Source organism: Macaca mulatta, chromosome 2 (genome assembly GCF_049350105.2).
Source record: "Macaca mulatta isolate MMU2019108-1 chromosome 2, T2T-MMU8v2.0, whole genome shotgun sequence".
NCBI lineage: Eukaryota > Metazoa > Chordata > Mammalia > Primates > Cercopithecidae > Macaca > Macaca mulatta.
The window spans coordinates 98,083,058-98,106,698 of record NC_133407.1 but is presented as its reverse complement, the minus strand read 5'-3'; the positions used below and the strand labels follow the sequence as shown (position 1 = coordinate 98,106,698).

At 38.8% G+C, this 23,641-nt stretch overlaps 1 protein-coding gene across 3 annotated transcripts; it reads left to right on the top strand.

Annotated features, from left to right (window-relative positions):
* Positions 1-1,674: 1,674 nt before the first annotated feature.
* On the top strand, positions 1,675-23,279 carry TRA2B (transformer 2 beta homolog). Of its 3 annotated transcripts, NM_001261336.1 has the most exon segments (9): positions 1,675-1,867; positions 12,902-13,035; positions 14,032-14,194; positions 15,647-15,835; positions 17,464-17,579; positions 18,342-18,425; positions 20,040-20,099; positions 21,102-21,175; positions 21,744-23,279. In NM_001261336.1, coding segments are annotated over 9 exon segments (867 nt in total). In that variant the 5' UTR covers positions 1,675-1,831; the 3' UTR covers positions 21,755-23,279.
* The last annotated feature ends 362 nt before the right edge of the window (positions 23,280-23,641 follow it).

Sequence of the window (23,641 nt, the reverse complement as noted above, 5' to 3'; positions counted from 1 at the left end):
TGTTCTAAAATTGTGGTGATGGTTGCACAATTCTGTGAATAAAAGCCATTTGAATTGTACACTTTAAATAAGGGAATTGCATACTAGGTGAGTTAAAGCTCAATAAAGCTGTTTTTAAAAAAAAAAAAACAAAAAAAAAACAGGAGTTGGGGATATGGGGTTGAGGCAGGAGGATCACTTGAGATTGGGAGGCAGGCGGAGATTGCAATGAGCCAGGGCACTCTAGCCTGGGCGATAGAGCGAGACTGTCTCAAAATAAATAAATAAATAAATAAATAAATAAATAATAAAATAAAATGGCCCTTTACCAGTATCAAAGTGCCTCATCAGCCAGGTACCACCTTTTCAATGGATGAGGAGACTGAAGTGTAGAGGAATTAAGTATCCGACTTGGGGGTTGGGGGCAGTGGCTCACGCCTGTAAATCCCAACACTTTGCGAGGCCGAGGTGGGAGGATGGCTTGAGTCCAGGAGTTCCAGACCAGCCTGGCCAATATGGTGAAACTCCGTCTCTATAAAAAATACAAAAAATTAGCCTGGTGTGGTGGCGGGTGCCTGTTATTCCAGCTGCTCCAGAGGTTGAGGCAGGAGAATCACTTGAACCCAGGAGGCGGATGTTGCGGTGAGCCGAGATCGTGCCGTTGCACTCCAGTCTGAGCGACAAAGCGAGACTCCGTCTCAAAAAAAAAAGTATCCAACTTGGGCTTTGGCTCTTCTCACTATAATCCAACATATTCTCTTACATAATGGCAGAATTAATGTTCCCTCCTTGTGACACCCCTGTAGTTGTACATGCCTCTAGCACTTACAGTTTGTAATTGTGTTTAACGGTTCTAGCATATTATTTCTTAACTTCAGAATAGATATTGTGTCTGATTCCTGTGTATCACGATCTTACCTTTTTTAATTTTTTTTTTTTTTTAACGGGAGTCTCGCTCTGTCGCCCAGGCTGCAGTGCAGTGGCGCGATTTCGGCTCACTGCAACCTCCGCCTCCCGGGTTCAAGCGATTCTCCTGCCTCAGCCTCCTGAGTGGCTGGGATTACAGGCATGCGCCGCCACTCCCGGCTAATTTTTTTTGTATCTTTAGTAGAGACGGGGTTTCACCATATTGGCCAGGCTGGTCTGGCACTCCTGACCTTGTGATCCGCCCACCTAGGCCTCTCAAAGTGCTGGGATTACAGGCGTGAGCCACCACGCCCGGCCGATCTGACCTTTTTTAAACGAAGACGTATGCAGGAAGGAAATATCTACAAGTAAGACAAAATGAAGAACCCAGTGTACGAACATTCACTTCTCTAACAAAGAAAAGACACAAAACGAGAAACTAATAAGGCGGAGAAAGGTATTGAGATTGGGGAAAACAGCATCTCCTCCCTCCCTGCAATGTCGACAGGTTCCCTGGAAAGTTCTAGAAGGGATTCAGAAGTGACTGGTGACATCACCGTGGCCCCGTGGCGCCCACCACAGCGGCCAACTGACACGGCAGCTTTCCCGCCTCATAGAGGCCCGGGAACGGGGGTGGGGCCCTGCGAGGGGCGGGGTCACGTCACTTCCTGTGCGGGACGCGCTACTGCTGGAGAGGAAAGGCAGAGGGAGGAGGGGCGAGGCCAAGAAAGCGCGCGTTTCTGGGAGGGGAGGAGCCTGGCTAAGGAGGGCCGCGTCACATCCGGTAGAGTTAGAGCCCGTGCGGAGGCGGTGCGGAGCGGTTCGGCTCTGAGCTGCTGGGCGACCGGCGCGTCGTGCGGGGCTGCGGCGGAGCCTCCTTAAAGAAGGTGCAAGAGGTTGGCAGCTTCGATTGAAGCACATCGACCGGCGACAGCAGCCAGGAGTCATGAGCGACAGCGGCGAGCAGAACTACGGCGAGCGGGTACGTAGAGCTGCTGTAGGGGGCGGCTGTGTGGTCCTAGCTCCTTGCATCTTTTTCTAGGCCCATCAGCCTCGGGCCAGGAGGCAGAGGCGTTTTAGGCTCCGAAGTCTGAAGCCGGGAGGGCAGGCAAGGGAGACAGCTTTTAACCAAAAAAAGCCCTTGTGGATAGTGGCTTAGTGCCGTTGGTCGTGAAGGAGGGAGGCCACCGGCGGGTTTATGTGGCTTCTGCCTGAGACGGCCGTTTTTCCCGTTATAAGCGGGGGAAGACGAAAATGGCCGCTGCGTCCCCGCGGTGTTGGGGGAGGGGAACGATATCTTATTTCGGCGTTGCTCTCCTGCGAAGGTCCGCCGCAGCCATCTTGGGCTGGCGGGCTGGGCGCGCTGCCAGAGGCACAAAATGGCGGAGGAGCCGCGCGGCAACGCGGGCTCGACCCGCCGCGGGCCGCGCTTCATAAGGTCGCGTGGTGGGGTGGAATGAGACAGACGACGTTCTTTGGGGTCTTTGGGCAGGTGTTTAAGTTAACGAAGGACCGTCTTTGCCTCCACGGAAAGGACGGAGTCTGGGATGTCCTTGGGGCCTCTTAAGATGAAAGCTAATCTGAGGCCGACTAAGTTTGGGCCCGTTAGGTGGAGGGGATTGCGTGAGGGCTTTGTGTTTGGCCTAAATGAAGCGCTTTTCTCTGATAAAGGGCTTCCCAGGCAAAAGTCTGTATCAGTATTCTGTTAGGACAGACCACAAAATCGCTAAGATGATTTTGTGGACATCGCTTTTCCACGGGATTGTGAAGGAGAAATTGGCGGGCAACAATTTACGGCGCCGTTATTTCCTTTGTTTTGAGGCGTTCTAATACTTAGAACCACAGCGTGTGTTGGGTACACTTTTCCTTCCCTTAAGTTTCCACCTTTTAAAGGTGTTTAGTGAGGGTTAAACTGAATTGCAGGAACAAGACAGTTCTAGGATTTAAGAAGCATACGTAGCTGGTCTGTGAGGCTCTGGGTATTAGATTCGGAAAGCATTGAATGGTGCGAAGATACAAGGCTTGCTAGAATTAAGAGAAATCTGTTAGAAGGGCAATAGCAAAGCACCATAGAAATTGATTTTTGAGGCTGTTACGGGAATAATTTGTGCTTTAAAAAAAAATTGTTACCTAAGTTTCCCCTTGTTGGTAGAGCTACCTTAAGATCTGAATATGATTTATCAGGTAAATAAGATTATTAAATGTCTTAGCAAACTTTTGATTAAGATTTTAGATGATTCGTTAGAGTATTTTAGGAAGAAACTTTCAGTGATGAAGCGTGAGTTTCCTGTGTAATTTTGGAGCCCAAACTGCCTAATTTGGTTTGAGCTAATCAAGCCTTGCGTTTACATATTCGGAAGAGCATAGAGTTTTTAGTTTTTTATGTTTTTCCCTGAGCTGACTGACTGCAACGTCACGAGTGTTACAGATTTTTTTTTTTAAGTTCTTGCTTTCTTGGGTAACAAAGTTGGGATTGAGCTCAAAAGTTGTTAAAAAGTCGTGACTTCTGTTCTTTGGCAGTTGAATCTGTTAAAACTAGTCATAAAGTCTTTTGTTATTAAACAGAACAATTACTGAGTACTTTTGTACTCCTTCGGAAATACAAAATGACTGGCTTCTGACTAAAGGAGCTCTCGGTTGAATACACGTGAAGAAAGCTTGAGAATGGAAAATTGCCCAAAGAGTTCATTAGTATATTTTACATGAGAAAGGAAACAATTGAAACTGGGTTCCAGTTTGAGACTCGGGTCGAGAAAATTTGAAATTTTCTGATTGGTTATCTTTTTACTAGTAAAAGTACATTGTGTTTTTCACAGTCTTTGAATTGTGAGAGGGAGGTTAACTTAATGTGATAAAAATTGAAATTATTTTATTACGTGAGTCTTCGCTTTCTGGCCGAGATCTCTAAACTTAAAAGTTGTGAAGTACTTCCATATTGTTGTGTTTGGTGTTTGTGTGTTTGTGTTCCAATTGGAACCTTTAAGGGTTGGAATACACCTGAATCAAACACGTGTCCAAGCTTCCAAAGCAAGCTTGGGAAAACCATAAAGCTCAGTGGAACAGTTTAATCTTAGACATGCCTGTATGATGCTTCTCTGGAGCCAGAAAAATGAGTGTCATTCAACTCCAGGCTTCTGGACTGGGTCTTAATGTAAATCACTAATCTCTTCAAATCAGTGAGATTCTCCCTTATTTATCTGTCTCTAATCCAAGACAGTACCACCCCTCTGTGCCCCACCTTTTCCAGTGACTAGGAGTTTGTTGTTGTGTCCCTCCCCTATAAGGTTGGGTGTGTGGGATAAATTATTCTCAGTTTGGTTACTCAGTAGAATATATTTGGGTGGATATAATAACATTTAAAGAACTGGTGTGTCCCTCATCCCTTGTTGGTCTGTGGGATTTATTCCCCCATCTCAAAGGTAATAGATTTACACTAAAATCTGTCTATAGGGGTCTAATTAGCAGACTTAACCTGATCTAGCCAAACCACTTTCAAAAGTAAGATCTCATTTTCATCTCCAGATTCAAGCCTCTTCCCCCCAAATTGCTTGCATTTTGTAAAGGGGTTGACTAGCACCCTTTCTTTGCAAAGAGAGGCACTCCTAGCCGTTAAGTCACAATTACAAGAACTTAAATAAAAAGTTGATAGCAAGTTTAGAAGTGCAGGGTAATCTTTAGAGCCCAATAGTGGTCACAGCGTGTAGGGTGTGTGAGATTTGTATGTTGGTCTGGCACTCGGTGTAATGTTCTGACCCCCTCAACATTGTAACGAGTTTCTGTGAGTGTTTACTAAAGGAATCCAAAAACTAAGGAGATACTGATGTATGCACTAGATGTTAAAGAAAATGTTTTGACCCAGCAGATACTCTGATAGAATACTGGCTATTAATTTTTGTAGAACCGATGTGTTTGCAACATAGGCACATTATCTTTATCATTAGAGATGAATAGCAGCATCTGGACACCAGCCCATCAAACTGCCTTTCAAATTCTGCAGTTTTTCTCTTCTTCTGCTTAATCTTGGGATGTCTTTTTGTATTCCTTGGTTTTAGCTCCTGAACTCTAAATTCTAATTTTCAAAACATCTCTGAATCTACTTCTTTCTAAAGAATTGTAGCCATCTCACCAAATTCCTTTAAAGGATTGAACTGTCAAATAGGAAATTGTATTGTTGTGAGTCTGGTTAGGTTTATCAGTCTCTTGAAACCAGGTTGAAATATTTTTTTTTTCTTGGTTTTAAACAAGAATGCTTTAATATTGTGGATATTGTCTGGAACTAGAACGTGACATTTTCAAGCTGACATTACAAGTGATTTTATAAGGTAAGTACCACTGGTTTTGCCAAAAGGTTGAAGAGGAATTTAGGTGGTGGGGGAAGTGTTAATGGGATTTGCCTTGCACAGCCTTTTTTCCTTCTTTCTCTACAACGAAACTCAAATCTAGGTGGTAAACATTAATGCTTTCATAGTTATTTTGCCCAGGACTAGGACAGAGCTACAGTTGTGTATATTTATTGAGCCTTAGCGTTATGTTTTATGTTGATTAGTGTTTTTACATATGCGACTGTTAACAAGGCATGGTGACTGATGTTTGGAATTTTAAGTGTTTTGACCCATGTTAGTATTTGGGGGTGTGGGATATGTAGAATTAGATATTGAAATCACTTAGTATTGTTTTTAAACTGCAAGCCAAAGCAAGTTCTTCACCATAGCAAATTACAGTCTTGAAATTCCCCCAAAATCTCTGCTTTGAATTGGGTTTTGGAGGTTACACTGAGATTGATGTTATCAACGTAGATTGTTATGTGACAGTTTGGATGAGGGGCCCCTTTTTCTCTTTAATTTTTGTGGTTAGAAATTAGGTTAAAAGGCAGTCTTCTGAAAAGTCAAAAGATACTTAATACTTTTGTTGGGGAGTACTGAATGTTTTATGAATGTAAATTTAAGAGTCTGTGCTATATTTGCAAGAGAGTTTTTGTAAGCACGGGCCTACAACTAATTTCAGGTGATGGTTTTTTCCAGACACTATTCTCCAGTTTTTGAGGATTTTATCTATCCATTCACCCTTCTGGTAGACATTTTGTCCTTAATATATTGATATGAGCATTGACCTTTCCATAACAGGATTAATTAGTTTTTCTTTGCCCCATCCCTCCCAATTTTTAAAATACTGCCTTGTCGCTTAACTTAATGAGTTTGTGCATGTTTAATGTTAAATGGATTCCAGTTGTATCCCCTAGAAACATTTTAACAAAAATGTGTTGATAGGACAAGTTTCTGTTTATTTCTAACTAGGATCTCTTAACTAAATGTATATAACATTAGCCCAATAGTTGGTCTTCTGGTTTTATAAAGTAGCCACTCGAACTTAGCTGAGTTGAAATAAATCTAATATTTATATTAATTTAGTAATGGTTTTGTTTTTAGACTATAAGAGAAGGAATCAGGTTAGGAAGGGGCAATGAAATAACAGCGGGAAGGTATCCATATTGGAAACAGTTGTGATAGCTACAGCTATGGCCTCTATTCCTGTATCTTCTGCATCTAAGTGCCCTATTTGTATCGAACTTTTAGGAGGCCCTAAGGAAACCTGCTTGGGCATTCTGATTCCACGATTACATTTGTGCTGCCAGAAAACATTTCCCATTGCATTTTAGTGATGGATATTTAAAGAAAACCAATTACTGTAACTCCCTTAAATAAAAATGTATTTTAAAATTTTTGGATTAAACAATAATTGACTTTAAAACTAGACTGGAAATTATCCTTTTGTTAGGAAAGACATCCCAGCACTTGCCAGGTTAACAATGGTTGTCTTTATGCCCAGATAGGTATAAAGACTTGCAAGTTTTTTAACAAAGCCTTACATTTTTTTCAGGAGGAAAAACTAGGAGAGGAAATAATTGACAAATGAAAGATCATCAAGGTGAAATGTATGATTTCAAAATAAATATGGAGGCAGTATTTATTTTATTTTGTTTATCGTGTTCAGACATTTAGACATCATCTAAATTCAATCTTTTTAATTATTTGAGGTGAGCTATAATTTTAATAGTGCCACCTTTTAAAGTAGTATTTCTCCTTTGGACACCCAGAAGACTTAATATTTTCTTCATTGAGGGGGAAAATGTACAACAAAACTCTGAAAATACCAGTGTTGGATTCAAGTTTGTTCTGCTTTCCTTCATAGCTACTGGCATATTGTAGGTGGTTGACTTGATTTTGTCTTTTTGTGATTCATACTATAAAATATCACTAGAGCAGCTTTTCCAGGGGGTGGGTTACACTTCAGTTCCAAATTGTCAGGTTCCTTGACACCGTCTTTCTACAGAACTCAAATACAGAACAAAAGTGTGTGACGCTAAATACGTTTCTTTATCCTACCTAGACAAGTCACAATACTGTAAACCTCTTCAACCCTGAGCCTTTGTCATCGTACAAATGAATTGTCCGTGCTTTCCTTTCTTGCACTTATGTATTAATGTGTCACTTTTTGACTAGAGGTGTGCTTTTGACACTTAACCTATTTTCTATTGAATATAATAAGAAGTGTGAAATGTAATAGTTCTTAAAATGTTAAATGAACAGTAAATGTTCAGTGGCGCACTTCACATTCAATTTAAGCATGATAAATCTATTTGGAGTAGAGAAATGAGATTGATTACCATATATTCTAGAACCAGCAGAAAACTATGTAGTTTCAGTTTTTTGAGCTGCATATTCTAGTTTCTTTTTTAATCCAAATCAACAAAGGGATTTTTTTTTTCTAGTTTCAGTTTTGGCACTGGATTTTATCCTGGAGTTTTAAAATATTCTTCATCCTGTTCTTTTTCTATTAAGGTTAATGTTGAAGAAGGAAAATGCGGAAGTCGTCATTTGACAAGTTTTATAAATGAGTATTTGAAGCTCAGGAATAAGTGAAGCTGAAATTTGAAAAAATAAAAGAAAGAATGCATGCTAATTATCAGACCAGAAGTCCCACTTGTAGAATATTGAGCAATTTGTGTGAAGTGGGGAAGATGAAAGAAGTCAGAATTTGAAACGGAAGAATGAAGAAAAGAAATAAAAATGAAGTTAAGATAAGAAGTAATCTGGAATCAGAAAGCACTACGCTAAGTAATTACTAGTCTGTTTATGTGTCCCTGTATATTTTGCTAAACATGCATGCATTATTTGTTTAATAGAAGAAAATATATACAGGGTAAAGAAGTGCCTTCCAGGGGAAACGTTTAAATTAGGTAATTCTGATTTTAACTGCTTAGTCAAATGATTGAAATGCAATTTTTAAAAAACAATATTTAGTAGTCAAGCACCAGGCAGCAATGAGCTCTCCAGCATGGGTAACAGTGGGCTTCATGTTGTCCTCTCTAGATAAACATTTTACCTATCTAATGTTGCTGGTCCTGGGGCATGAGTGAATACCTCCAGGGTTGGAACTAGTGGTCTTTGCCACCTCCCTGGACTCTTAGATTGCACTGATCTCTTTCCTTCAGTACTGAGCAATGTGTAGTAGAATATTTTCTGTTAAACGATTTTCAAAAGAATGTCACCAAGATGGTTATGGAACCAAACCCCCAAAATCCAAACAAAGCATTGAATAAAATAGTTCTCTTTGGCATTAGTGTGTTAGTTTTTTCCATATGGCAGTAGTGGAAATCTATGAGCATTTGGGCCCTAAATTTAAGATGCATATTTGCTAAATACACAGGGATGGTTTTTCAAATTCTGTTTCTGTTTAATGCCTATTCCAGCTGATTGACTAGGGTTACTGATAAAATACAGTAGCTTCCCCTTAGAAGAGGTGGGTCACATGAGTGAACAGAATAGCTAATGCAAATTGCAGTAGTGGCAGATGCTTTCATTCCTATTTCTCCTTTTCTGCTATCAACATTTAGTTACTGTGATATTAGAGGTACAGGTTACAAAGTAGCTTTATTCTGGTTACCCATCCCTACCACTTACTGAGAAATTCAACCAAAAAGCTGTCTCTTCCTTTTCTGTGTGTTTTATTTTAGCTGAGTAGAAGGGTCAAGTGATTGTTGTAATGTTGTTACTCTCAGTTGGATGAGACAAGTACACATATCAAAATAATATCCAATAGTAGCCAGCCAACAGTTTTCTACCCAATTGAGAATGCCAAGGGTATCATCTCATACAGTTCTTCCTGAAAATAAACTTTCTCTGAGAGTTGTCAGGTCTTCATGCTCTTGGAGAAAGTGACTTAAATGGCATTTCTTAGAGAATCCATTTTCTGATGCTTTCAGGCCTGTTTATTTCTGTATCTTGCAAGCAGAAGAAAATTTTCTCATAAGAAGTTTTGCGTTCCTTTGTCAAATTTCTTGCCATAGATAAACTAATGATAACATAAATGTTACTTTTATGTTCCAAATTACTCAAAGAGCAGGCAGGAAGCTGAGGTAAAAGTGATGTGAACGAATATTACATTTTAATTCCAAGCCCATGGATTCTTTTATGAAGAAACCTGACAGGTCCTTGGGGTGCAAAAGAGGAAAATACCTCTTAACCCCCAGCCCACTAAAGGAAAGAAAGCAATTTGGAATCCGGTTATGACCCAAGCTGGATAGACTTAAGGTGAGAAAACATTGCTAGTGGACCATTGTGTCCATTTGTTTTTGTTTTCCCCCTTGACCAAAGCATCTGTGGGTCCTAGTATGTCTCCTCCTCGGACCATAGGGAAGATGAAGAGAAGGCCGGCTTCTGTTCCTAAGAACAGGCAGTGTGTGAAAGACCACCTTAAATCAGAGGTCTGATTAATGCTAGGGGGAGTCAAAGCAAGGAAGTCGGGATGACAGCGTTTCAGGAAGGTAACCTTTGCCAAGAGAAAAAAATCAGTAGGAAGCATGTAACTTCTGAAGTTGACTAAGTCAAGTAAGCCAGACTTAACTAGTATGATAAACACAGTGTTTTAAGAGATGCAGATGCCCAATTCCAGGCCACCTAAAAACAGACTCCAGTTCAGAGTTCTTGTATTTGAAAATGCTATAGACGTTTAGTGCATACCTGTGTTTATGAGCCACTGTTTTAAATCTAATAAACTATATTCAGTTTTTAAAATAATACAGGGATTGGATGGTGATTCCTTCTTTCAAATACGTTTTTGTAAGGTGGTTGCTGTTCTCAGAATAGGGAGATGTAGATTATTTTGTTGGAAGGCTAAGTGTGCTGTATTTTTACTTGATGTATTCCCTGCAGGTTTTGTGTTAGGATGTGGCTGAGATCCAGTCTGTGAGAGCTTGATTGATTCCCTGAGCATTTTTCAGGGAAATTTTGGCTTTATTCATGCTAATTTTCGGTTCATGGTCCCTTTTTGTGAGGCAGTGGTGTCCAGTTCTGTCTCTTGGTGTGGTTTTAATGTGTTGACCGTGTCAGCCCTAACAGTGGAATTTGAAGTATCCTTAGATTTAGGGGCTTCCTCAACTGGTTTTACAGATTTGCCTGTCTGCATTAATATTTAAAGTTAACATTATGCTTTCGATTTGGGTGCTAATTTTAGGTCTTATTTTTTGTAGACAAGCTTGCTTTATTCCCTTGCATATGTATTTCCCAGCCAGTTAAATGGCCAAAATAACTTCAGAAGGCTTTAACTTTTTTAAGAAAATATCCCTGATAAAGGTGGAGACGTTTAGGTGCTGTCCCAAACACGTGTCAGTATAGAAAAGGAAGCCTTTGCATTCTGGTATTTCCGTTATTCCTGGCCTAAGAAATGATTGCTTACAAAATGTATCTGTGTAGTCCGTTAGTTTTGGAGGCTGAGTGAAAACTGTGGTTTCCCAAATATTATATCTGTGATCTGCTGGAATTTAAGGAGAAAACTTCATTAAGTCTTATTTTCTAGGTTAGGAGTAGTATCTCTTCCCTCAGTGGACAGGCTGCTGAAGCATCTTAGCTTAGAATAAAAGCTTTTCTGTTAAATAAAGCCAGGAGCTTATTAAAGAGGACCTTGACTTGACCCATTCTTCCTTTATACTCAGATTCCTGGGCCGACTGATTTCTGTTAACTACAGTTACTTTATTGGTAGTCTTTTAACTTAATGTGAAACATCCATATTCTGCTTTCACTTCCATTGAGGTAATCTTTCTAGTGTTGGAGTAAATAGGCGTTTAGCAACTTTTGGGTTCCCCATTTCTATTTTCTCACCTGTATTAATTTTTGCCTGTGGTAAAAGTAGCAAAAACTACACCCTCATTTTTGAGTCTTCAGAATACTTGATAGGGAACTCCAAGGGATTATTTATTGGAATCCCCAGAGCATCACTACATCCTTTAACCATTTCTTGATGTTAAAGGCAGCTGTCCTCACTAATAAAGAAGGGTATCATTTTTCTTTTAATCTCTTTACAGTCACTCATGGAGGGAGGTAGAGAGGAAAGGCTGTCACGTTTCATGTCACCTCACCAATGTTTTATAATGGCCTTGAAGTCATTTGAACGTTTCTAGAGTCGTCTGGGCCTAAAGACCTGAACTCATTTTACTGGATGAGTTAGCCTTTCCTTCTCTGTTAAACCTGAAACCTTAATTTGTCTCTTCTGTGTTACATTATACATTTTTTCCCTGAGCATCAAAGGATCATCCAAATTTTCTCCATTATGCTGTAAACCACAAAACTATCTTCTAAAGTGTTTTGAGGTGTAATTTAAAATAATCCTCTATCTTCTATCCTTTCAAGAATGTCCAGAATACTCTGAAGATGTATCACACAAGGAAATCTCCTGTGATTAAATTTTATGTGGAAGCTTCACCTTTGATTCATGCCATATAGTGACTTATCGTAATACTGCTTCCTTTTGAGTCTTGCTATTTCTGCTCTCTTGAGTAGAAAGGCTCACCAGGCTTTACTTTGTCTAAGTTGGATAACCTAAAATAAAGGTTGCCTTATTTGGTAATTTTACCTATCAGACTGATGAGGAGTAAGTAGGTTCTGTCCCTTCCTCATCTGCTGTTTTGGTGCCTTGGCAGAACTTTTCCTTCATTTCATTACTTAATATACCCTTTGTTGATTAATTCTGACTATGTGTCTTTAACTCGTTGATGACCTAGTTGTCCTGGTTAGCCATTCCTTTGCTATTTTCATTACAGATCCCCCCCACCCCTTAACATGCCAGCCAATCCCAATTTTGACTGGGAAAGCTTTGGCTTTTGTATGTAGTTTCTATCCTCTTTCACTTCCTGGGCCCTAGATTAGGAGCTCCTGATTTAGCTGCCCTGGTTTTAATGTGTGCTTAAGTTAACTAGGTAAGTTAGGTTAATTCCTGGTTTCCCATAAGTTTGCCCTGGCTTATCTCCATTTAGCTGGAGAAACTGTGAAGGATCTCTGATATCTTCTCTACTCTTATTTGTGTGTAGTTCGCTGTTCTGTTGTAGCTCCATCTGGTTGCTTTCAGTTTTTTAGGGAGCCTCCCACCATGGTTAGATGCAATAGGGTTTTACAGGGTTTAGTGTCTTTCACGCTAGCCTTTGCTTTCCACTAGGTTTCTACCTTTCTCTAGGATTTGAAACTGAGATCATCATCTTTATCTCTTTTATCACTGAATTACAAATAATAACTTGAAAGGTCAAGGTCTATTTTTTTAAGTAAATTATATAAATTTTATAGGGTTTGTTTTATTGATTGCAACTTGATTGAAATAGGTATAAAGTATAGGTGTCATAGTTAATAAGGTTCCGTCTCACCCTAGTCTTTATGGAGTAACATTCTGAAACACAGTCCTTGGACAGTTCCCTTAACTGCTTGACTTTGGCACCCCTTTCTGAAGGAAGTGGGGTCAAATAATTCTTATCCCTGCTCCAAAAAGGTGGAAGAAAGGACAAGTTAATTGACTTATGTCATTTGGAGCAATGAAACTATAAACACCAGGTATACTCAGTTCCTGCCCTTACCTATATTTTCTTATCTTGGAAGGGGATTGCTGTCCCTCGCCATTTATCTCACAGCAGCTTATTTGTTTTTAAAGTTGCCCAGAAAGTGTGCAAATTAAACTTTTAACATCTACGTGTAGGAATCCCGTTCTGCTTCCAGAAGTGGAAGTGCTCACGGATCGGGGAAATCTGCAAGGCATACCCCTGCAAGGTCTCGCTCCAAGGAAGATTCCAGGCGTTCCAGATCAAAGTCCAGGTCCAGATCTGAATCTAGGTAAGAAAGACTGTCTTGAGATTTCCTCGTTACTCTTAGCTCTGAAATTGGTGCGTGTTTTGTAAACCAGGAAGTTAGAGACGGTTAGATTATTTGTTGGCCTATTAAATATTGGCACTAGAAGTGAACTTAAGTTCTGGGAGGCAAGACTAAAAGCGGTTAAGAGCCTGGGCTTTTGGAGTCAGGGTTCTCTATTTTTGTTGGTTTGGGCAGATTATATAACCTTTCAGCATTAGCTTCTTTATAAAAGGCAAATTAGAAATACAGTACCAGTTCTTCAGGGTGGTTGTGAGGATTTACTGAATGTAAGTAAATTGCTTATTAGTATGGCAAATAGACTGCAGAACACTGGCTTTCAGTAATTGCAATTCTTGATAAATAAGTATATACGTGGTGCGCTTTTTTTTTTTTTTAAATGTTGGTGAAGAGTAGGCTATATATATACACATCCTGGTTTGCCTGGGACAATACCAGTTTATGCCTGTGGTCAGGCATAATTAACAGCACCCCTTTTCTTAAATGTGTCCTGGTTTCGATGACAACTTAGAGTCACTCTAGTTAGTCAAGAGCCACTCGATTTTTTTGTTTTTCTTTTTAACTGCTGGGGAATACTTGTGATTTTGTTACTGTATTAAGTTAATGATGGGCATAATGGGAGACAGAAAAGTAGAGAAATGGTTTTCTGAGGGGGAAAGATAGGCACAAGCCAACTTAGTAAAATACTGCATGCCTTGATTTGCAAAAGATAAGTAATGTGTCTTTAATTGGAAGAAATACTGGAGGAGAGCTTGTGGTTTTTAGAACGCTTCCTAGCAAAGTTGAAATGACTTAATAATTAGAGAAGAAAAGTATTGATCCTATTAAGTTGGTAACCATGTTAGCATATACCTGGATTGTTCCCTCTTTTGGAGTTTAACTTTAGAATAGATTAATAAACTTAAAGAAGATAGTATCTGTTGTCAATCGTAACCTTAGGGAGGTGTCTTTGTCTTGCAGGTCTAGATCCAGAAGAAGCTCCCGAAGGCATTATACCCGGTCACGGTCTCGCTCCCGCTCCCATAGAAGATCACGTAGCAGGTCTTACAGTCGAGATTATCGTAGACGGCACAGCCACAGCCATTCTCCCATGTCTACTCGCAGGCGTCATGTTGGGAATCGGGTAAGGCGAAAAACTGGTTTTGAAGCAGTGAATTGCCTAAATTTACTTTTTCTTAAAGTTAGAGCTGATTTTGACAATAGAGCTTTAGCAGTGGGTGCCTGAGTGAACTTTTTAGTGTTTTGAGACTGTCTTTTAAGTTAATCTTCATGAAGGGGTCTGCGTTTGGGCTACCTGTCATTTAAGCATAATACTGACACAGTGATGATGTAACTCCTTAGCCCATCAAAAGAAACTTCCCACTGTGCATTACTATACTGTACTATAGTATTAGCACATTAGTTCAAAATATAGTTGTATGCTAACGTTACTCTTTTTTTCCAGGCTGCATAAACCCAATTAGATGCTCTCCTAACTTTCTCATTTAATTTGAAGCTAATTTCTTTTTGGTGTTGTTAAGGTGTTTTTTACATTTCATGAAAGACTTCAAATGAGATATTTATTGTGATTTCATTGTATAATCCAAGTGGTTTAGGAGGAGGATGCGGGGGGACTTAATGTTTTTACAGTAGAGTAGAATTTTTCCCTAGTAAATTGTTAGTTTATGAAATAAATGGAATCTTTAGGTAAATTCATCACAGCATCTGGAATGTTATCAACATATGGTTCACTCTTTATTCTTTCCTCTGTCATCTTTTTTTGAGACAGGACCTCACTCTGTCACCCAGTCTGGAGCGCAGTGGTGCAGTTTCAGCTTACTGCATCCTACCTTCCAGGCTTAAGCGATCCGCTCACCTCAGCCTCCTGGGTAGCTAGGACTACAGGCATGCACCATCACACCCAGTTACTTCTTGTATTTTTATAGACGTGGGGTCTCTGTGTTGCCCAGGCTAGTCTCAAAACTCTCCTGAGCATCAAGCAGTCCACCAGCCTTGGCCTCCCAGAGTGTTTGGATTACAAGCATGAGCCACTGCACCTGGCCAACTCTTGTTTCTTATGATTGCAAGCTGTTTATGACCTGTAAAATGGTTTGGTACACATCCCCTTGGGCTTCATTTATGTACATACACTTGTGCATTGTGTTTCTTGAAAAATCAACCCATACATGCTCATCAATTCAGAGCATTTTATTGAATGGAAAGTGTGTCAACATTAAAATTTTTTCTAGCTGATGGACTCTGTGGTTCCAGTTATCCTTGTGTGTCATGTTATGAATATGTGGATTTTTCTCAGAGTAAATTCATAGAAGGAAAGATGCAGGTTGCTTGTCACCAGCACGAGGGATTGTTTCCCCATTTAATTCTAAGGTTGAAATTTTTTCTTTTGCATTTTTCCTACCCATTCCCAAAAATGCTTATAGTACTTGCTGTAATTTTGTAATTTCCAAGTGGTATTTGGTCTAATTATTACGTAATTTTCTTGTTAGTGACATTTTGGCTAGTATATAGCTCCCTTTTTTAAAAACTTTGATTTTATGACAACTTTCCAAAGTTTAAAAAATTTTTTTTTCCCTAGGCAAATCCTGATCCTAACTGTTGTCTTGGAGTATTTGGGCTGAGCTTGTACACCACAGAAAGAGATCTAAGAGAAGTGTTCTCTAAATATGGTCCCATTGCCGATGTGTCTATTGTGTATGACCAGCAGTCTAGGCGTTCAAGAGGATTTGCCTTTGTATATTTTGAAAATGTAGATGATGCCAAGGAAGTAAGTAAAAGTCGACCTGTTCCTTTGTAAACCACCAGTTCTGTTGTTAACACCAAGTACCAGTGACCAGTTGCTAGGATAGGGACAAGGACAAGTCAATAATACTTCGAACTTTTTCTCCAGCCTCTTGTGGAGACTGAGATACCTGCACAATAACAGAAAATTTTGTATAACTTGGGGAAGTTGGTCCTACCACCTACTTTATTAGTTGCCACCTACTGGGGTCAACTATACCCCAATTCCACCAGGATATGTAGTCATTGTTTACATTGAGTTTACATTCTAGAGTCGAAAATAACCAAAAGCAAAGTTATGTTCCTTTTTTGGCAAGTGAATGATGTCATATTTGGATTTTGACTTGAGGCAGAATATAGGAGTCAAGATATGTGAGGCTAGATCCCATTTAAGAAATTCAGACTTCAGGTACAGAAAGGATGGTAGCTAAAGTCGTCTCCAAGTATAGAGAAGAGGAAAAACTGAGAAACACTTAATGACAAGCTCTCTGATAGTCAATGTTGAGATTAGGAATTGAGCTCCAGGTAAAATCACTTTAAGTAGGTCTTTATGGAAATTAAAAATTTTTTAAACAAATTTTTAAAGGGGTAACCTACTAATGGAACAATTAAAAGCTGAATGCAGCTGGTTACAATGAGTGACTTTGTGGAATTGTAAGATTTGGAGAGACCTCTTAAAATACACAGCTTCATTTTAGGAAAAATTGAGATGCCAAAGGTGTAAGTAGGATTCGCTTGAGTTCACCCATTTCCTAATTAAATTTTTGCAGTAGGGTCACAGCTCTCAGAAAATAGCATAAATTTTATCTTAATCTCTAGTGCCAGAAACTCTCTGGGGCATAAACACTAGCTTGAACATCTGAACTGGAAGATAGCATAGTATTGGAATTAGAAATTTTAATTCTATTTAGGTAAAAGGATGTTTCCTCAAATTATGAATAAACTTTAATGTGTTCGAAATGGGTTATTTTTATTTTTTAAATGTATGCTGTTAATACGGACTCTGGGAAAAGGAACTATATGTACTTAAGACTTTGCTTCAGTCTTAGCTTTTGGCTTCCAGAGAAGGGCTAAGAAAACTTCAAGGGTTAAATAATATGTTCAGGTTTCATGAATCATAGGATCTCAGTCACAACTATTTAACTCTGCTGTTTTAACCCAACAGCAGCCAGATAAATGAGTGGGGCCCTATTCCAATAAAAGATTATTTTGGGGCACTGGAATTTGGAATCCGTGTGTTTCTTCACTTGTCATGAAATACTATTTTTTCCCCCTAGTTATTTAAATTCTTAGCTTATGGGTTATACAGAGACAGCCAGCTGGCCAGATTTGACCTACAGGCTGTAATTTGCCAATTGTGTGCTGCTTTGGAGCTGGAAATACTGTCAGGATTATAGTTAGGTAAAATAATTGCTTCACGTTTTTATGAGTAGCTTTTACAAATGAACATTTAGTGGAGGGAACAACACATTGTAAGTTGTAGACCTTATGTTCTGGCTAACATGAAGATAACTTAATGCACCTAACTGAGGTGTGCAGTGGGACCTTACTCAGCCATGGGATAATTAGTGGCTTTGTTCAGGATGTATATAACAATTTATTTATCTTTTGAAGGCTAAAGAACGTGCCAATGGAATGGAACTTGATGGGCGTAGGATCAGAGTTGATTTCTCTATAACAAAAAGACCCCATACACCAACACCAGGAATTTACATGGGGAGACCTACTTAGTAAGTTTATTTTCAAAATAAATATAATTGGTAATTGTTCACTTATCAAAGAAACACATTAGTGGAAAGTCTTCAGCACTTAGATTTGTGCCATAAACGTGACTGTTGATTGATTTAAGTTTAACTATTACAGGTAAAACTGTAAACCTTAGTCAAGTGCACTTTTAAATTTTCTTTTTTGTTTTTGTTGTTGTTTGATTTTGTTTTTGTTTCGTTTTGAGACGGAGTCTCGCTCTGTTGCCCAGGCTGGAGTGCAGTGGCACAATCTCGGTTCACTGTAGCCTTCGCCTCCCGGATCCAAGTGGTTCTCCTGCCTCAGCCTCCCGAGTAGCTGGGACTACAGGCACCTGTCACCATGCCCTGCTAATTTTTTTTATTTTTAGTAGAGACAGGTTTTCACCATGTTAGCCAGGATGTTCTCAATCTCCTGACCTTGTGATCTGCCCTTCTCGGCCTCCCAAAGTGCTGGGATTATAGGTGTGAGTCACTGCGCCCAGCCTAAATTTTCTTAAATAGAGCAAAGTGATACTGTTTTTCTTTCCTCTTAGAAATATGTGGGATATGCAAATTGACATCTGGCAGGATCTGTGTGCCTCCTTAACCAAAGATTTTTAAAAATAGGTTTATGTAGAAACAGGGGAAAGGGCAATGTTTGTTCAATATAGGTGAGAATTTTAACAGGAATAATGTTTATTTTCCAGTTAATGTGTCAGAAAAGACCTACTAGCAGATATAAAAAGTCATGTCTTTTTTTCTTTATAGTGGCAGCTCTCGCCGTCGGGATTATTATGACAGAGGATATGATCGGGGCTATGATGATCGGGACTACTATAGCAGATCATACAGGTAAGTTATGAGGTAGAAAGGTCAACGTCTGAATCTCAGTGTACAGAGCAGCACTATGCTTAAGTTTTAGCCCTTGGTAAAAGCTTTGCTTTAGTACTTTTACTCTAGAAATGCAGAGCAGAAGCGTAAATCAGATTTTAAGGTTCTGTGTCTTTTAATCAATTTAATGTGTAATTGGATTTCTGTTCAAATATTCTAGAATATAAATGGGATTTAGATGATAACTTATAATGTTAATAATAAAATGTTGTATTCTTTTTAAACATTGAATGAGGCTGGGCACAGTGGCTCACATCTGTAATCCCAATACTTTGGGAGGCCAAGGCAGGCAGATAACCTGAGGTCCAGCCTGGCCAACATGGTGAACCCCGTCTCTACTAAAAATACAAAAATTAGCTGGGCATGGTGGTGCATGCCTGTAGTCCCAGCTACTCGGAAGGCTGAGGCAGATGAATTGCTAGAACCCGGGAGACAGGTTGCAGTGAATTGAGATTGCACCACTGCACTCCACTCTGGGCAACAGAGCGAGACTCTCTCCTAAAAAAAAAAAAAAAAAAAAAAAAAAGATAATGAAAGCAGAATTATAGGCTGAGACGGGGGGATTGCTTGAGCCCCGGAATTTGAGACTGACCTGGGCAGCATGGGGAGACCCCATCTGTAAAAAAATTGAGGCAGGAATCTGGGGAGATTGAAGCTGCAGTGAGCCAGGTACACTCCCATCTGAGTCTCCTCCCACCAGAGCAAGACCCCACCTTAAAAATTTAAAAAAAAAAAAATTATAGCCTCTGTCTTAGTCTTGTAAAAGCAAATTTCATAAGCCATTTTGGAAAGCCACCACTTTTCAGGCAGTTTCTTGGAATCTAATGCATGCATCGTACACTTAGAGGGCAGGTAAAACTGATGCCTTGAAAGAGTCCAGAGAATAATTTTACGACATTAATTTAGTATGACAAGGGTAAGTCGCTTTTTATTGTTGCCAAAAATTTGGTATTTCGGGGTTTGGGTAGGGAAATGTCAATCATATTTTAAAAATAAAGATACGTTTGAGAATACTTCCAAAGATAAGAATGAAGTAAAATCGTGACATTTTGGTCCTCCCTTGCTTTGTCAAAATGTGTAATTTGACAAGTCAAATAATACAGTTAGTATTGACCACTGTTGTCATTGATAATGGTATTGAGGTATGGATGTCTTTTTTGTGGATTATTTGGTAATGTTTAAGAAGTTAACAGTTGTTAATCATTGTCTGAAAGTGAGTCTGTAAGTGTATTCTTGTTCAGCATTTTATCACCCATGAAAACCCTTTTTTATTTAAAGCATCACTGTTGAATGGTACTGAAGGTACTGATTTGTTGAGACTGAGATTAAGCTGTTTGTTTGGTGTTTTTTTTTTTTTTTTTGAAGAGCATTTACTTAGGAATGTTCTGTGTTCTAATACTGCTTGTTTCAGCCACCAGAGAGAACCCTATGCAGGTTTCTAAAAAGAGTGGCAAATCACTTGACCTGCAAGAAACATCTCATTCATGCTGTATGAAAGTTTTTATTTTACTAAATGAATGACATCATTTTTTAAAACTTACAAACGGAATGCCTGTTGCCTTTCTGTCTTCACAGAGGAGGAGGTGGCGGAGGAGGAGGATGGAGAGCTGCTCAAGACAGGGATCAGATTTATAGGTACGCCAGGAGAGGACTTAGCATCTGTACAACAGTAGAAAGTTTCACATAAAGATGTTTGCCTACTGATGTTTTGGTAAATTATAAGTGGAATACCCAAAATCATACTGTTTGAAGTTCATGAAAATATTCTAACGGAAACTAAATGACTACGTAAAATCTTTGTATATTTATAAAAATTAATTGGGTTTACAATGGGTTATTATTTAGTGGTACCATTTTATACCTTGATGAGGTACAGTGATGTTAAAGTGACTTTAACTTTAAAGTGAAGTTAAAGTCACTGATAATAACTCATTTTTTTGTCATTATGTTCTTGTATTACATTTTATTTGCTTTTTGTAAGCATCTAATAACACATGAACAGCTTTTTTTACACAAAGCTAAATCCTGAAGTACTTGTGGAATTAGTTTTGGGTATTCATGAGGGTGCTGTTGGAATTATTGAATGGTATGGGAATTTTCTCTCATTTTTATTTTTAATTTTTGGAGACAGAACAACCCTGTTGCCTGGGCTGGAGTACAGTGGAGCAATTTCAGCTCACTGCAGTCTCTGCCTCCCAAGTAGCTGGGATTACAAGCGTGCACCACCACACACACATAGCTAATTTTTTTGTATTGTAGTAGAGACAGGTTTTCACCATGTTGGCCAGGCTGGTCAAACTCCTGGCCTCAAGTGATCCTCCTGCCTTGGCCTCCAAAGTGCTGGGATTACAGGTGTGAGCCACACACCCAGCCAGGAATTTTCTTTTACCTCTCTTAATCATACTTCACAAAATTTAAGAGATAAGCAGATTAAAATATAGCAAGGATTATTTGACCTGAAAGTTATTTGGTACTTGGGCCTGATAATGTACTTCATTCTCAAGACTTAAACAGACATCAAAGGTTCATGCAGCATTTCCTTTTTTGGGAACTGATAAAAGGGCAGTATTTATAGTCATAAATTTATATGTTTGGTCTAATTATTGAGACTTAGACAATCTTGACATTTGTTTATAGAAGGCGGTCACCTTCTCCTTACTATAGTCGTGGAGGATACAGATCACGTTCCAGATCTCGATCATATTCACCTCGTAAGTTTTTATCTTAATGATTGTTTATATCGTTGTAGTATGGCTTGCTCTGGTGACAAAATACACCAAGTAACTATTCCCTTTTGCAGATAATGGATTGCTTTCAGGTAGTTTTATCTATACCTGTGATTCTGCACACACCCTGAATGGTTTTTTGGTTCAAGAAAGTTTATGGAAACAACCCTTAGAATCCTATTATTTTTTAAGAAGGAAAAATTGGAGAGCCTCCTGAGCCAGAGTAGGCTCAGAGACTCCTGTTGTTTCTAACTGAAATAGTAACTTTAGTAGCTTTTCAAGAGTCCTTAAAAATTTTTGGACAGCACAGAAACATGGATTACTTTTAGCTCTCAGATTGAGTTATACTTCCCAGCAATTTGTGTTATGCAACATTGCTATCTCATTTCTAGTGTAATCCTTACATGGAAGTCTTTCTCTGTTTGGGGGTGGAGGGGTCTGTCTGGTACATAGGAATTTCTTAATGGCAGAATATTCTGAAATTCTCAGCATTAAAGTATATTTGATAATTAGTTCACTTAATATTAAAGCATGTTCATTCTTTTCTTCCTAGGTCGCTATTAAAGCATGAAGACTTTCTGAAACCTGCCCTAGAGCTGGGATATTGTTTGTGGACAATATTTTTTATTGTCTCTTGTTTAAAAAGTGAACAGTGCCTAGTGAAGTTAGGTGACTTTTACACCTTTTATGATGACTACTTTTGGTGGAGTTGAAATGCTGTTTTCATTCTGCATTTGTGTAGTTCGGTGCTTTGTTCAAAGTTAAGTGTTTTCAGAAAAGTATGTTTTGCATGTATTTTTTTACAGTCTAAATTTTGACTGCTGAGAAGTTTCTATTGTACAAAACTTCATTTAAAAGGTTTTTCTACTGAATCCAGGGTATTCTGAAGATCAAAGCCTGTGTAAAATGCTACCAAATGGCAAAAAGCAACAATAAACAGTTTGATTTTTACTTTTCTTTCTAACATATCAATGCTTAGCAGAACTATTCAGATTAAGTTGTCAGTAGTAAATTTAAAGACAAATGCCCATTTTCCTCCAGTCCATGAAACATACCATACTTATATAAGTGCAACTAAATGTTAAAAATTATGCTCTGTAACTCTGTACTGCTAGTATTAGAACTAAAAACCTTAAAATACAGCCAGTGCTTAATGCTTATATAAATGTGGATTTGTCAGCTTTTATGTAATCTGTAATATGTATAGCAGGAAATAAGAAACGAAGAGTTACACAGTGTATGCCTTAAAAGGCTGTTTCTTAAAAAGCTGTTACAAGGGGATAATGGTATTTCAACTAGTTATCAGCAAGTGACAATACATTCCACCACAAATATACTCTTGTTCTTCTAGCTTTTAGACTATATGAAAAAACTGGGTGCTTCAGAGTACATGATAAGAGAAGGGAACACTACACCTGTGTCATGGATGAACTGAAGACTTTGCCTGTTCATTTTTTAAATATTATTTTCAGGTCCTTTGCTTACCAAAGGAGGCCCAATTTCACTCAAATGTTTTGAGAACTGTGTTTAAATAAACGCAAATGGAAAGAAAAATGCTGGTGCAGCTGTTTACAAAGAAGTGTTCTTGTTCTGTTAGAGTTCTTTTGTAGTTAATTGTTAGGGCAATGTGTTCTTTGGACTGAGATGTATCTTTGCTATTTTGGGGAGGGGGAGATGAATTTCTGTTTCTGTTCCTGAAAAATTCAGAGGGATATCCATTTGGGGATGGAGTTATAGTAAATAACTAGACTGAGGGTACTTGAAATACATGTTCTTAGTTTTCTTTTGTATTTAAGTAATTTTCATGACCATTGCAGAGATGTTGCTATATGTAGATTCTTTTGTTACCTTGCTAACCTTTATCGCATTTAGATACTAGTACATTTCAGGTACTTTGAGAAGCACTTTATATACAATCTTTAGCAATGAAATGATGTAACTTAGTTCAAATAGCTGTTTAGGTGGCAATGCCACGATCTGAACCTAGGTGATGTTAGTCCATAGTTCTGTTAATTGTGATGTCATTCAGCCTCAAATCTGGGTAGCTGGGTGATGGAAAATACCAGTAATGGAGCATAGGCGGTATTGGCAGGTCTTAATTTGTAAAACTTACTGTCCAGGGTGTTGATAATCTCCAACATAACCCTCAGTTTCTGTCTTAAAGCCTGAGTTTTAGCCCTTTCGTCGTGTAGCTGTCCTTTATCCTGCTGGTTAAAAGTTTCCTTTTTTAGGCTAGTCTGAGTTGTTTTTCTGGGTTTTAGATTTGGAAGAATTTTAACTATTTGACATGGCCATGAAGAGTGTTAACAGGCAAAAGACCTTGAGGAAAACTTGGAATTTTACCAGGTTGGGACAGACTGAAAAGTAGTAGTAGTGGTACACTACACAAAGTGGTAGTCTTTTGATGTGCTGTAATGCTAGTCACCAGTTTCATGAAAGGCAGCAGTTGAA